We start from the raw sequence: 16,765 nt of genomic DNA, 5'->3' as shown, positions 1-16,765 counted from the left end.
GCAGTGAACAGATGTTGTTGGGAAAGTGGCGCAAATAGACTTGCTTGATTCAGAGTTGCCACAAACTTTCAATTTGTAAAAGTGAAATATCTGTAAAGTGCACTAAAGCTAAAATGAGGTATGCCTGCATTCTGCTGCTGTTGGATGGTATGTTCTGTAAGTCTGGTTTAACTTGTTCAAATCCAGTGTTTCCTTATTGATGTTCTGTCTGGATGATCTGTGCATTGTTTGAAGTGATTTATTGAAGAACCCTACCACTATTGTATTGCTTTCTATTTCTCCCTTAGATGTGGGGCCCAGTCCTTTTTCCCCTCTTGATGAAGCTGGGAGTTCCCTCCCGATCGTCTGGTGATTTGCCAGGAATTGAATGGTGATTTGCCAGGAATTGTCTGTTTATGGCCAGAATGTGTCTCATCCTTTCCTAATGATTTCAAGTGGATGATGTAGGCATTTTCTCCTTCACCTGATATGTAAGAGTCACTCACCTTGTTTCTGGATTACTTCCTGAGTAGTTCTAGATTCAGTGTCAGAGAAGGCAATGGTAACCCACTCCAGTACTCTTGCCTGGGAAATCCCATGGACAGAGGAGCCTGGTGGGCTACAGTCCATGGGGTCGCTAAGAGTCGGACACGACTGAGTGACTTCACTTTCATGCATTGGAGAAGGAAATGGCAACCCACTCCAGTGTTCTTGCCTGGAGAATCCCAGGGACAGGGGAGCCTGGTGGGCTGCCATCTCCGGGGTTGCACAGAGTTGGACACCACTGAAGCGACTTAGCAGCAGCAGCAACAGCAGATTGAGTGTGTTTGAGGGAAGAGATGAATTCAGGAGTTGTCTGTGTTGCCATCTTGAACTAGAACACTCAACCCATGTTTTAAGAGATATGCAGCTATTAAAGTATGCTTTAGTTGTTCATTTGTCTATATGTAATTAAGAGCCCAAACTGATTTTTAGATTAGAAATTAGTTAAGGTGTTTTAATTGAATTGAATATGTTCATTTTTCCTCAAGGAAATAGAAACTTGACCACTTTCTATTACCAAATCTTCTATTTAAACATAAAATCACTGAGATTTTTTAAAAAACTGATTTTAGTAGCCAGTTTGTTTCCTTATTGCTTTATGTGTTTTTCCTTTGTTATCTCATCTTTCTCAATGTGATTCAGGGTTGCATTTTTAAAGTTGTCTGTCAGTCATTGGAAGAGTCTCTTTATCAGTGGCTATTTTTCTGTTCTAATTTAAAGAATACTGAATAGTCTCAGAATATAGAGGAGGAAGGAAGTGTATAACGTTCTGGCTTTGAGGCAATTGGAGCTGAGAACTTAATTTTTTTTTTTTTTTTTTTAGTTGACATGTTGCTATGAAGTCAGAATAAAATTTGGAAATATTGGGGAAGTTTTTCAACAAAGGTGTAACTTATGGATCTTAAAGAAGTAACAGAGTACAACATGCTTGATTTTTCAATACTTTTTTCTTAGAAAGCTATGTTTCCTAACTTTTCATATCTGACTGGAATATTGGTGTTATGTCTTATAAAAGCATTCTATCTTTAGTTACCTGCCTGCTGCTTCAGAGAAATGACTGTCATTCTTTGAAATAACTGTTGTTCATTGAAAGCTTTATTCTTGGATTAAGTAACCAGAATGGTTATAATTCTTATGGCTCATTCTTGTTTTCGTCTTTGCAAAAAAAAAAAAAAAAAACAAACCTGAAAATTCAGTTAAACTAATACCTCTCAAGTAATCATCAGATATTTTGTATTTGTCTATGGCCATGCCACCCTGAACATTCATGATCTCTGAAGCTAAGTGGGGTTGGGCCTGGTTAGTACTTGTGTGGGATTTATTTTGGTTTGTTTATAGTAAATCCAGTCTTAATGTATATAACCTATTGCTTTATAGAAGTGAAAAACCTATGATTACTAATAATTTATCTCAGGGTAGCTTTAAACTACATAGATTTGATTAACAAAGTAGCTTTAAATAATGGCATTTACTTTCTAGTTAATGTGAAATAATTAGGCTAACAGAATTAACAAATGGAAGTCCTTCAGTAAAGAACAGATAATTCACTTAAAAATATCATCTGTATACAAATCAGTGTTTTGTCATGTTGGTTAAATGAAGAAACAGTGCTGGAAAAAGTTTTGTTACTGTCATTTAGAGGAATCCATCTCCAAGTCTTCCATATATACTAATTCCTGAAATTGATTTGCCTCAGTAATTGCCAGGCAGTTGTCCAAGAGTCCCCTTTCAAATGGCCTTTCTCTGATTTTATAAAAGAAAGGCTTGTTTCTTATTAAATCTGAATTGACTCTCTGGCTCCCAAACAAAGGAATACTCTGAAATACTCAAATATTTGATGTGGATGTTGAAAAAGTGAGTGATTAACAGGGAAACAAATCTTTCTGAAGTCAAATTGTTTTCAGTGAAATTGAAGAATGACTTTTTTGTCACCCTATACATTATTAAAACTGTGTGTGTGTGCTCACTCAGTTGTATGCAGATCTTTGCAGCCCCATGGACTGTATGTAGCCTGCCAGGCTCCTCTGTCCAAGAAATTTTCTAAGGAAGAATACTGAAGTGGGTTGTCATTCCCTACTCCAGGGGATCTTCCCCACCGAGGGATCCCGCCTCTCCTCCATCTCCTGCACTGGCGGGCAGAATCTTTACCACTAGTACTACCTGGGAAACCCCAGCAACAGATCTGTATGCAGGTTTTGGAAAACATTTGGAAGGAGTCCAGAGCATTGATGTTGCTACAACAGTGCTTTCATTCCAGTCTACTTATTTATCTTTCTAGGAATAAAGTAACATTTATCAATGGATATGTGAACTAATTGGGAGAAAAAGTAGCCATTTAAAGATGAGATTTATTTTCAAATTACCAATAGCATTTTACTTTTTATATCTGATATTTATGAAAGCTTATTACATATTTGTTGTACTGATGTAGTATGATGTAGTATGTTCTAATAATAGTAATGATAGCTCAATCCAGAAGAAATTCTGATATTTGAGCTTTATGGTTTGAAAAGTTGTATTTAAATTTTCATTTATTTACATTTAATGTCTAAGAAATACAATATGATAATAATAAATGGCTTCCAGATCCAAAACTATATTAGAATAGATTTTGTAATGTAAGTAGAATGGAAATGTAAGTTAAAGAAAAAAATGAAATGATATAAAATTTCCAAATGTTAAGAGTTCATTTATGTATTCGATAATGAATGGATGATGGTTATTATATTGCTGTGGCATTTAAATTCCATTAGTTACATTTAAACCAATGTCATATTAATTTAAAATGCAAATAATTATGATGCATCAGAAATTTCATTGCTTATAACTATTTAAATGTGCTCAAAATGTTTTGTTATAATTTTATTCAAGATAGTTTTTCAAATTTTTTGAGGTTATGAAAGCAAAAAATACTTGAAAACACTGGTATACATGATTTGTTTTGCTATTGAATTATCCCCTCTTTGGAATTACTTATTGCTATTTCATGTATTTTGGTCATCTGATGACCAAACTCATTGGAAAAGTCCCTGATGCTAGGAAGGATCAAGGGCAGAACAAGAGGGTATCAGAGGATGAGATGGCTGGATGGTATCAATGATGCAATGAACATGAACTTGGGCAGACTCTGGAAGATGGTGAGGGACATGGAGGCCTGGCGTGCTGCAGTCCACGGGGTCGCAAAGAGTCAGACATGACTGGACAACTGAGCAACAACAATAATTTCATCTATTGGTGGTTTTTGACTAGCAGACATTAGATAAGCATTCATTGGGGTGATAAATAATTCCAATTATGTCAAAGCTAGTGCCAATGAGATAATTTCATCTCAATTATATGTCACTAGAGGAACCAGAGATCAAATTGCCAACATCTTGGGTCATAGAGAAAGTAAAGGAATTCCAGAAAAACATCTACTTCTGCTTCATTGAGTACACTAAAGCCTTTGACGGTGTGGATCACAACAAACTGTGGAAAATTTGAAAGAGATGAGAATACCTATCTCAGACCTTAGCGTCTAATGAGAAATCTGCATGCAAGTCAAGAAGCAACAGTTAGAACTGGACGTAGAACAACAGACTGATTCCAGATCAGGAAAGGAGTACGTCACCCTGCTTGTTTAATTTATATGCAGAGTACATCATGCAAAATGCTGAGCTAGATGAAGCACAAGCTGGAATCAAGGTTGCTGGGAGAAATATCAATAACCTCAGGTATAGAGATGACACCACCCTTATGGCAGAAAATGAAGAAGAACTAAAGAGCCTCTTGATGAAAGTGAAAGAGAAGAGTGAAAAAGCTGGTTTAAAACTCAGCACTCAGAAAACTAAAATCATGGCATCCAGTTCCATCACTTCATGGCAAATAGATGGGGGAACAATGGAAACAGTGACGGACCTTATTTTTTGGGGCTCCAAAATCACTGCAGATGATGACTGTAGCCATGAAATTAAAAGAGGCTTGCTTCTTGGAAGAAAAGCTATGACAGAACTAGACAGCATATTAGAAAGCAGAGACATTACTTTGCCAACAAAGGTCCGTCTAGTCAAAGTTATGGTTTTTCCAGTAGTCATGTATGAATATGAGAATTGGACTATAAAGAAAGCTGAGCGCCAAAGAATTGATGCTTTTGGTGTTGGAGAAGACTCTTGAGAGACCCCTGGACTGTAGGAAGATCAAACCAGTCAATCCTAAAGGAAATCAGTCCTGAATATTCATTGGAAGGACTGGTGCTGAAGCTGAAACTCCAATACTTTGGTCACTTGATGCCAAGAACTGACTCATTGGAAAAGACCCTGATGCTGGGAAAGACTGAAGGAGGGAGGTGAAGGGAACGACAGAGGATGAGATGGTTGGATGGCATCACTGACTCAATGAACATGAATCTGAGCAAGGTTGGGGAGTTGGTGATGGACAGGGAAGCCTGGCATGCTACAGTACATGGGGTCACAAATGGTCGGACTCGACTGAGCAACTGAAATGGAAGAAAAGCTATGACAAACCTAGAGAACATATTAAAAAGCAGAGATACCACTTTGCTGATAAAAGTCTGTATAATCAAAGCTATGGTTTTTCCAGCAGTCATGTACAGATATGAGAATTGGACCATAAAGAAGGCTGAGCACTGAAGAATTGTTGCTTTTGAAATGTGGTGTTGGAGAAGACTCTTGAGAGTCTTGGACAGCAAGATCAAAGCTGTCAATTGTAAAGGAAATCAACCTTGAATATGCATTGGAAGGGCTGAAGCTGAATGAAGCTCTAATACTTTGGCCACCTGATGTGAAAAGCTGACTCATTGATAAAGACCTTGATCCTGGGAAAGATTGAGAGCAAGAGGAGAAGGGAATGACAGAGGATGAGATGGTTGGATGGCATCACTGACTCAAGGGACGTGAGTTTGAACAAGCTCTGGGAGCTGGTGCTGGACAGAGAGGCCTTGTAGCCCCTGGATTCACAGAGTTGGACACAACTGAGTAACTGAACTGATACTAAATCTGATTGGTCTCCCCACATCTCCTCATTTACAAAACATATCTGATAACAATCGTTCCTCTGCTTAAAATCCTTCAAGGTTGTCTCATTGGTCATAGGGAAAGGCTAGTCTTTGTGCTGCAGGGCCTGCCTGGGCTGGCCCCTGCTTGCTTGTCTAGCCTTAACTGCCGCCAGTGTCCTCCTTGCTCCCTGGATTGATCCTCTTCAATTTCCCAGACGTCTCCCACTGGTTTCGTTTTACAGTCGTGTTATATGCTGTTCCTGCTGCTTGGAGTGCTGCTGCTGCTCTAGCGAATGCTTCCTTACCTGTCAGGTTTCATCTCAGATGACACTTTCAGACTCTCTCACTGCCCCTCTCCCAATTCTTGCAGACTAGATTGGGCCCACTAATGTTTTCTGCATCTTTACTTTTTTCTTCAGATCCATATTACACTTTGTATATTTGTGTGAGTATTTGATTAAAGTCTGCTTCCTTGGGTAAGGTGTAATCTCTGAGGACAGAGTTTATATGTATTTTGCTTATCATTATATTCCTAGCACCTGGCTCATTGCCTGATTCATGGGAGGAACTTTCTGCTTGTCGAATGAATGACACTGAATTAGTCCTATTTCTACTACACGAGTGATTTTAGAGTAACATTTTAATGTTTGAAATCCTTCTTTGCCATATGCTTTATATAATCACCCATCTGTTGATGAAGTAGCATTTGGGAAAAAATAGAATTTTAAGTTATTTATTCCTTATTTGTAAGTCACACTTTTAAAAAAATCTCAGAACACTTTTTTTTTTTCTAAAAGCATGGAACCGGTAGTGCTAAATATTCTTCCTATATTTGATGGAACCTAGTCACAGGTTAATTTTTATTTATCAGCCATCTTCATTTATGAGTAGTTTTTGAGATGGTAAGAAGGCATAGAAGCATAATAAAAATGCAAAGCGATGGTGGTAATATTACAGTTTATGCCTCTCAAACCATTTTTCCACAGAACCATATTCTTGAAAATTTTAATAAGTGCTCTTCACCCCCTTCCCTATCTTCCCTCTGTCCTTCCCAGCTATCTTCCCTCTACCCCCAAGAAGGATGGTGTTCTTATAAATAACTTTCAGAAACACAGTATACTACTTCTCCTCCTTAAGAAATAATAACAATATATGTTAGCATAGTAAAGCTTCTTTTGCCTTGAAGCAAAGTTTCTCAACTTGGTGGTGGTAACATTTCAGATTCTCTGATGAGGAAGAGGAAAGAGAGAAGATGATGTTCTGGGCCTTACAGGGTGTTTAGCAGCATCCTTGGCTTCTATCCCCTAGACTCCAGTAACACCTTCTTAGTTTTGAGAAACAGAAATGCCTCTAGACATTTCCAAAGGACCCCCAGGAGCCAAAATCATCTCTCATTGAGAACTATTACATTAAAGAGATCAGCTTATACTTGTATTTCCTAGACTTACTTGAATTCCTTGAAATTCTTCTTCTCCTTCTTTCCTGTCATCTCTATACATAATGTCCTGGGAAATGCTATTTTAGATTATCTTTTTAGTAAAACTAAGCTAATTCTACTTTTTTCTTCTACTTTTTAGACAACTCCTTAAAACCCTTCAAAACTTTCCATTGCACTTTGAATGAAATTTAAACTCAACATGATCTTCCTGCATGTAAAGGCGTTTGCTTACTTCCGTGACCTTACCTCCTGTCACATCACACTGTCAGTCCCATTGTGATCTGCTTTCAGGCCCCCTCAGGCACCTGAATTTCTTTTCTTACACGCTGTTCCTTCTGTTGGTAATCATTTGCCCTTTCTTTTCCTTATGTTTTAGGCTGAGGTTTCAGATAAAAAATTATCTCCTATGGAGAGGTCTTCTCTGATGATCTCTTACCCTGCCAAAAAGGATAGTCATCCATTCTAGTTCTACAGTCTATCTCAATACCCTGTTTGTTGTTTTCATTATACTTTCTAGTTTGTAACTCTTTGTTTATTTGTGTGGGTTTTTTTTCTTTCTGCTTCCGTCATTAGACTACAGACTTCATTAGAGCAGAAACCACATCTATCTTGTTCTTCTATCTCCACCATTTAGCACAGAGCCTGTCATCTAATGGGACAATAATTATTTGTTGAATAAATAAATAGGCTTTAGTGTTTCAATGTGTTTCTGTTATAGGGTTAAACTTGGAGTTAAAATATTTTTTATTGAGATATAATTTAGATACTGTAAAATTTCACCCTTTGAAAGTATAAAATTTAGTGGTTTCTAATATATTCACAAGGTTACACAACCATCACTACTGTCTAATTCCAAGACATTTTCGTCACTCCTGATCCCCCCCCGCCCACAGCCCCTGCCAACCACTAGTCTGCTTTCTGTCTTTATGGATTTGCCTGTTCTGGACATACATAAAATGGGATTTTGTAATATGTGATATTTAGTGTTTAGCTTCTTTCCTTTTCCGTGATACTCTCAAGGTGTGTGCTGTAGCATGTATATCACTGCTACCTGCTGTGTGTGTTGTAGCATGCATGATTACTACTGCGTCTAAAGGCTGAATAATATTCTATTACATGGATATGCCATGTTTGTTTATCCTACATCAGTTTATAGACTCTTTGACTATTTCCACTTTTTGGCTATTATGAATAATGCTGCTATGGGCATTCTTGCACAATTTTTTTTTCACTTCTCTTGGATATATATATATATATACCTAGAAGTGGAATTGCCGGATCATATGGTAGGTAGCTCTGTATTTAATATTCTGAGGAACTTAAACATTTTTCCCGAGTGCCTCATCGTTTCGTATTTTCACCAGCAGTATACAAGCGTTTCAGTTTGTCTTCACCCTTGCCAACACTTGTCTTTTTTTGAGAAATGTCTGTTCAGATCCTTGCCCATTTTTAAAATTGGGTTTAATTGGGCTGTTTGTCTTTTAGTTGTGGAGTTCTAGGAGTTCTGGGTATTAGATTCTTATCTGACATATGGTTTACACATATTTTCTTCCATTCTCTGGTTGCCTTTTCACTTTCTTGATAGTGCCTTTTAAACACATAAGTTTTTAATTTTGATGAATTCTATTTTATCAGTATTTTCTTTTATTACTTATACTTTTGGAAATTTATCTTAGGAACCATTGCCTCATCTAAGATCATGAAGATTTATGCCTGTTTTTCTTTAAGAGTTTTATACTTTTCAAATTTATATTTAAATCTTTGATCCATTTAGACAATTTTAGTATATGATGTGAGAGAGGGGTCAGCTTCATTCCTTTGTACACAAATATTTAATTGTTGGAGTTTAGTCTTTTTAAACTTTAATAGAGAGTTACAATTTTCTCAAAATTATTATGAAACAAAATGTTTCATATTTACAATTTAAAAAATAAAATATGGAGTGCATACTGTGTACCAGACATTATGCTGGGCGTTGGAGAAGGAAATGGCAACCCACTCCAGTGTTCTTGCCTGGAGAATCCCAGGGACGGCAGAGCCTGGTGGGCTGCCGTCTATGGGGTTGCACAGAGTCGGACACGACTGACGCGACTTAGCAGCAGCAGGATCTATAAAGATAAGAAATATATAATTCTTACCTTCAGTCTCTCAAAGCTCTGGAAATTAAGAAGACTGAAAGTAGTCATAAAAATTTGAGGTTACTGATTGTTTTAAAGAATTGGTTTTTGAGAGATTTTATGTGAAAGTAAGATGACACTTATGGGTTTATATATATATGTATATATATAGTCCTGAAAATTGCTATAAAAAACTCTTGATGGTGGTTGCTATGCAGTAAGAATATTTTACCTTGATTAGTACTCTTAGAGTTATTTGCTATTAACTTAGTAATTTTGGGAGTGGTAGATGAGAAAGAAATTGTCTGTCATCCACAAATGCAAGGTAGAGATAAAACTGTAACAGAAATGACGATCTCTCATTATTCTCTCTCTTCTCTCTCTCTCTTTGGTATAACTGACTGTAATATTTATTTATTTATAATATTTATTTAACTAACAGCAAAGGGTTCTTTACAGCAGTACTCTCTGAGTCATTCTTTGCCAGTTCTGGATTTTTTTTCCCCACCCTTTCATCTTTCTTCCTTTTTTTCCTCTTGATGCTAATCTTACATTTGTTGATAGATCTTGCTAATATATGGACTTATTTACACTAGATTTCTTTGAACTAAATTTAGTCTTTTATGACTAATTGAATTAATAGTTTTGTGACTGATTGACATTAGGACCTGTTGGGGGTTTTTTCCTAATAATACAATAGAGGATAAGATTAAAATTTTTTAAAAATGGGTAGATAAGTAGAGTAAGATATTACTCTTATTCTAAATAAGCTATAGCCAGATGTATTATAAAAGCAGCATCTGGAGGATTCCCAGGCTGTCTGGTTGTAAGGACTCAGTGCTTTCACTGTGGGGGCCCAAGTTCAATCCCAGATATGGGAACTAAGATCCTGAAAGCCATTTAGAGAGGCCAGAAGAAAAAAAAGAGTAGCATATGTTACCATGGAGCATCTTTTAACTCAAGGTCAGTTTTTCAAAAAGCTTTGACCTGCTTTATGGTTTGAAAAAATAATTCTCACTGGCCTTGGGCAGTTACAGCCTTTATTGTACTTCACCTGCTAAGCTTACATCAGGAACTTAAAGTAGCCATCCTTTCTTTACTGCAAAATCAGTAGAATCCTGCATAAATTTTTCAGTTCTAAAGCATAAGAATAGAGAGGTAGTAGTGCTATTTTTTTTTTAAGTTTTCAAATTAAATGAATAGATTGAACATGCTTTTTAAAACTTCATTTTAAGCTTTTGTTTTCTTTAAAATATCTCTGGAATTTTTGTGTGTGTGTGTACATACTACTTAGGAAATACTATCTCTCTCATTACTGGAGAGGTGAATTATTTAAGGATTTCTGGGATTCTCCTAAGATTTGAAGCTTCTGAGGGATGTAAAAGAACCTATACTTTCTCTGGGCATTTCAAGCTTAGAGTGCCCTAGAGATCCAGAAATAAGATAGTTCTAAATTACAGTTAGCATCTGGAGTCTAGTCAGAACTCACTGGTCAAGAAACATACCCTTTTTAGCCTTGGGGTTCCTGAAGATATATATATCTGTACTATAAGATTGAGTAAATCAATATGCTGTATGACAACTCACAAAGTGGATCCTGCCTGCAAAGACATACATTGATTGGCCCACACAGTGTTTTTAAAATATCTAGATTTATGACTTCTCCCTGAACAATTGGAAGATCTGACAACATAGGCAGCAATTAGCTAGAAGGACTTGTGCTCTGCCGTTAACTAGAATCCATACCACTACTTCTCCTGAATGTGTCAGTTGCCATTTATCACCACCACACTTGCACAATTACCCAGTTACTTAGCTCATTTATGTTGCTATCCAGCAACTGAACATTTGGAATATCTAATTTATAACCATCAGTCTTTGTCTCTTTCTCTATGTCTGGTGCAGCTAAGGTAAAAATGAGTAGGTAGTTAGAACAATCAACTCATTTTTTTTCCAGAAACCATTACATATTCATGTCTTCATTTTCTGCTACATTGTAAAATGCAATATTAGTCTACTCTGTGCTAAATCTTATTCAATTCACCTCCCAGTACCTTGAGACTGCTTTGATCACCTCTGTCTGCAGTAGTGTCTTCTGAAGTCTTATGAACACTTATTTTCTCCACCACTATAAATTTATTATAGTAGAGATTTAGAAAACCTCATTCAATTTAAAAAATTGTGTGCCTATGAAGAAGCCTTTGATTAACCTTTCCTTAGTATGGTTCACAAATTCATTTTTTCAAAGAAATGCATATATTGTTGTCATTTTGAAGACTAAGAAAGTATTAGTAACTTACATTTTTGTTTCCCTAGTTGGTCTTTGGACGTTAAATTTAAATATTGTTTTCCTTGCTTTCAGTTACAGATGAGGACACAGTAAAGAGGTATTTTGCCAAGTTTGAAGAAAAGTTTTTCCAAACCTGTGAAAAAGAACTTGCCAAAATCAACACATTTTATTCAGGTAAGCAGTTTTTTGGTACAACAAACAGGAGACAATTTCTGCTGCTAAGGAAGGAGAAACTCTACCATGTCATTGTTGAAAGTTCTGATCATTTTTAGATTGGGCCTTTTCCTACTATACTGCAATTAAGGGATATTTTCTTTAGCTGAGGTAGGAATACATATGGTACTTCACTCTTTGAGCTTTGTGTGGTCATTGCCCAATTCTCTTGCAGTTGTAAGGATTTCAGGAACTCATTATGAATCGATACTTTGATAGAGCTTCACCATGGCCCATTCCCAAATATTAAAGAGTCAGAAACATGTTTTTACCATTTCTCTCAAAGCTTAATGACATAACTACAGCTTATTAACTATGTCACTTTTAATGCCTTTCCATCGCATGAAACACTCATATGTGTCTCTCTAGGATATGGCCTCCAGAGTGGCATTTACCAGATGCGAATGGAGTTGAGATGAAAACTTCTATTTCTTTATGTCTGACTCTTTAACATTTTGTTTTTATATATATATTTACCCCCCTACTCCTTTAACATCTATCTGCTTTTCCATCTCACAGAACTCTAAATCCTTGATTCCTTCATTCTGTTCCAGTTGACCAGGATCCTCCCCAAATTACTTTCATTTCTATCAGTCCGTTGTGCTTTTAATCCCTTCACCCTCGCTGCCTTATATTGATTGCTTCTGCCTGGCTAAACTCCAGCTGTGGAGTTTTACCAGCCTTTACCTTCTTCATTCCTACCCCCAGGCTGCTTAGGACAGTTGGTGGGGGAAAAAAACCACCATATAGCGAAACAAATGTGAACCACTGTAAATTCATTATTGCATTCTTAACTATGTTCTCAAAGCTGCCTGTGAGTCCTACTCTGCCCTTTTCCATACTCCAGAGTGCTTTTCTAAACCCCATACCATTTTCTTGAATTATCTGACCCAACCATCCTTCCTATCATGTTCATTATACGTACTTCTTTACAAATAAAAATAAAGACTTTCAGTTCCTATTGGTGTGTAATAATACTTATGCAGATCTATGCCACTCCCTCCCCTCTTACCCTTATTTATTTTCCTCCAATATTTGTAGAAAAGATATATCTCCTCAGTCCATGGCAAATTCTATAACTAATGACTGAGTTTCAGCTCCTAGAGACCTTGTTCCAGAAATTATTTCCTCTAAGACTTATTGAATAAATAATCTCCTTAGCAAGTCACTGCTTTAAACAGAAAATAAATTTAAAAAAGAAATTAGACTTCCTAAATTCCACAATTAGGAAGTAAGAGGATAAAGAGGAATCAGGATATAGACAGATGAGAGGGCAGCCATATAATGTAGAGTGAGGAAAATGGAGACTAAAAGAGGAAGGCATTTACAAAGAAAAGAGTGTTTAGACTAAGAAAAGTCCATTGGATATTATCTAAGGTTGTAAATGAGAAACATACAAAGTCAAGTTCATTAGCATTTTTCTTTCACTATAATTTTTCTGGGAAGGCTCTCTGAACCCAACTCTAATTAAATATAAATTAGATTACAAAAAATGGGTAATGTTTTTTGATTTCCAAAGAAAATTAAATATCTGCTCTTAGCAATAGTTACATACTTAATATATTTTGAGTTACAATAAAAAATGCATGCAAGGCTTCCCTGGTTGCTCACTAGTAAAGAATCCACCTGCCAATACAGGAGACATGAGTTTGATCCTTGATCTGGGAAGATCCCACGTCACAGAACAGTTAAGCCCATGTATCCCAGCTATTGAGGCTGTGCTCTAGAGTCTGGGAGGCACAGTTATTGACCCCATGTGCCCTAGAGCCCATGCTTCACAACAAGAGAAGCCACTGCGGCGAGAAGCCCACACACCACAACTAGAGAGTAGCCCCCGCGTGCCGCAACTAGAGAAAAGCTTGCACAGCAACAAAGGCCCAACACAGCCAAAGAAAATTAACAGTTATTTTTTTAATACATATAAATTATGACCTCATCATACAGACAGATGTGTGTGTTTTATGTATGTTTGCAAACATCTATATATGTGTGTATGTGCAATATATTTGATTATAAGTATTCTCATGAAACAATACTTGTTCTTTAAAGTATAAAGAATATAATCTTTATTCTTTATTCTCTATTTGATTTTTTAAATGCTGATTTATTATACACTAAATTGCTTTCATGATCATGTTTTGGGTTACAACCCTCAGTTTGAAAAATGATATCTTAGACTTGGTTACTTTTCAAAGATCATTTTGGGCTTTCTACTATTAAAAATTTGGGAGCTATGATTTAATAACTGCCTATCTCTGTGTGTATTGGCAGAGAGCCATTGAAGCATGTCTCTTGATGTCATTAAGCAGTAGGTACAGATTGATAGTCTTCAGACTGACTTTTTGCCAGGTCAGGAAGTAATGGGTAATATGAAGACATGACTGACAGAAATAGAGTTTGGCACTTATCCTAGATGGTATCATTTTTCTCCTTATTTAGCTACCTTCTCCGTGGCAGATTGTCTTGTAGACTGCAAACCTCAGATATTAGGGCACATGAAAAACTGTAGATGATACAGGGATGAGTTCATCTTTTAAACCCTACCGCTACCCAGTCACAACTCACAGGTTATTTAATGGTCAGCTAAAAATGGTTGCTTTTAAAGTGAGATCCAGCATTGATTGAAGGCTTCCCAGGTGGCTCAGTGGTGAAGAAGTCTGCCTGCCAAGGCAGGACCGCAGGAGGTACGGGTTTGCTCCCTGGGTCGGGAGTAATCCCTGGAGGAGGGAGTGGCAGCCCGCTCCAGTATTCTTGCTGGGACAGTCCCATGGGCAGAGGAGCCTGGTGGGGTCACGTGGGGTCACGAAGAGCTGGAGGAGGGAGTGGCAGCCCGCTCCAGTATTCTTGCCGGGATAGTCCCATGGGCAAAGGAGCAAGTACTCCCCAAAAATGCCATAAAAGTCAAACCAATGAAACAATATGAATACCACTAAAATATAGATGCTTATTTTCATACCAAGTCTATCACCTACAAATTGTTTTTTGGATTTTTGAACTTTATTATTTTTTAAAGATGTATGTAACCTTCCTATGCATCTACATATGTACCTGTAAAATGAGCAAAGTGATTCTCAGCCCTCTAGGGTTTCACATGTAAACAGTCAGAAACTGTTCTCAATATTTCAGAAAACCTAATGTAAATTTTTTATTTCTTATTACATATTTTTAGCTAATAAGATAGTGTTTTTTAGAGTTACGGATTCAATCTTCACTATTTGAAGGCCATGGGAAGAGAGGGAAATTTTTTAAAGGTGTCCTTTTGATGATAACATTTTTGCTTATCCCTGACCTAGAAGTCTTCCAGCTGTTTTCTATTACTGAAAATGGTATCAGTCAATACAAACTGAAGGTTGTAGTGCTAGAAACTTTTTTTTTTTTAATGACGACCAGTACTGTTCTTTTCCATTGGGAGTACTAGTTACTTCATGTCACAAATTTCTCTTCTTGAACCAATTTGCTTTCTCCCTTCATTCAAAATACTTGGCTTTTAAGGAGTATTTTTGTGTGCCTACATTTGAAAGAGTCTTTAGACTGTATCTGTTTCTTTCATTATGGGAAGTCCTTTTAATTGGTTGGAATAATTTATTTTATTTTTTTAAGTGTTCACAGCAGCTTTATTTGTCATAGGTCAAACTAGAAACAACCAAATATTAATCAGCAGGTAAATGGTTGAACATATAGTTTATCCTTACAATGGAATACTTCTCAGCAGCAAAAAGCAACACGTTACTAGAACATACAGCAATATGGAGGCTCTTAAAAATGTTCGCAGACTTAGAGAATGCTCTGTTTAAAATCAGTAACCAACAAGGACCTTCTGTATAGCACAGGAAACTCTGCTCAACGCTGTGTGACAGTCTGGATGGGAGGGGTACTTGGGAGAGAATGGATAATGTACATGTATGACTGGGTCCCTTCCCCGTTCACCTGCAACTATCACAACATTGTTTGCTAATCAACTGCCCCAGTACAAAACAAAAAGCCCCAAAATAAATGTCCTGCAGAGCAAAAGAAGCCAAACACCAAAGACTATACATTGTATCATTTCACTTACATTAAGTTCTAGAAAAGACAGTGCTTACCTTTAGGCATGTAATGGCAGAAAATAAGGAGTTTTCCTACTTGGGATGCGGGGTGGGGTGGTCAGTAATTGAAACCAAATGGATATGAGGAAACTTTCTGGCATGAAATATTCTATTTCTTGACTATAGTGGTGATGAGTCAAAACTCATCAAGCCATATACTTAATACATGTGCATTTAATTCTATTTAAGTTAGGTCTCAAAAGAGTTTATTTTTTAATGTAAGTGATAGTCAATTAATATTAAGTGTCCAATTATTTCTTATTCCATATGCCCAGAAATCAGCAGTCAAGGGCAGGAATTACTCTTCTGTGGAAGTAATTGACTTACATTATCAAAAGAATATAGGGCTGCTCATGCATGTGAGGACAGAGATACAACCCTAACTGACCTTTTCTTTCTCTTTTCTTCTTTCTTTCCTCTTCCTTCCCTCCTTGCTTTTCTTTTTGTTTCTTTCTAAGACTGAAAGCATAGGGAATGCTCAGTCGTGGTTAAAATAGTTTCAGGACTGAATCTTCACAAAAAAGCAGACTATCATCTAAATAAATTAGTGTTCTTTTAAACAGTTGTAGCTTGCAACCCAATAACTGGTGACCGCTGTGGGGTCATCACAAGCATTTTTTAAAAATATGAATAGGGTTATAGATTGAGGGCAAGAGGAGAAGGGGCAGCAGAGGATGAGATGGCTAGATAACATCACTGACTCAGTGGACATGAGTTTAAGCAACCTCGGGGAGATAGTGAACGACAGGGAGGCCTGGCATGCTGCAGTTGATGGGGTTGCAAAGAGTTGGACATGACTTAGTGACTGAAAAACAGCAAGAGAATATAGTAGAATAGAAAATATCAGAGTACATCTAATATATTTCTTTACTAATTTTATCTTTTAAACTTTATGATGCTTGTTATTATAAATGAGTTTTGCAAAGTTCTATGGAAACAAACATGAAGATGCATAAATGGAAACATTTAAATTTGGTCTTTGAAAATGGGTGGGCACAGCAATCAGAGCAGAAAAAGAAATAAAAGGAATCCAAATTGGAAAAGAAGAAGTAAAACTCTGACTGTTTGCAGATGACATGATCCTCTACATAGAAAACACTAAAGACT

General features: G+C 36.8%; 1 protein-coding gene across 1 annotated transcript in view; it reads left to right on the top strand.

Annotated features, from left to right (window-relative positions):
- XPR1 (xenotropic and polytropic retrovirus receptor 1) overlaps positions 1–16,765 on the top strand; it is a 211,118-nt gene that overhangs the window by 127,926 nt on the left and 66,427 nt on the right. The window contains exon 3 of the mRNA XM_040263861.1: positions 11,433–11,534. Coding sequence (XP_040119795.1) covers positions 11,433–11,534 — 102 coding nt within the window. The remainder of the gene's footprint in view (positions 1–11,432; positions 11,535–16,765) is intronic.

Source organism: Oryx dammah, unplaced genomic scaffold, assembly GCF_014754425.2.
Source record: "Oryx dammah isolate SB20612 unplaced genomic scaffold, SCBI_Odam_1.1 HiC_scaffold_21, whole genome shotgun sequence".
NCBI classification, from domain to species: Eukaryota; Metazoa; Chordata; class Mammalia; order Artiodactyla; family Bovidae; genus Oryx; species Oryx dammah.
This window is presented reverse-complemented; position numbering and strand designations above follow the sequence as displayed.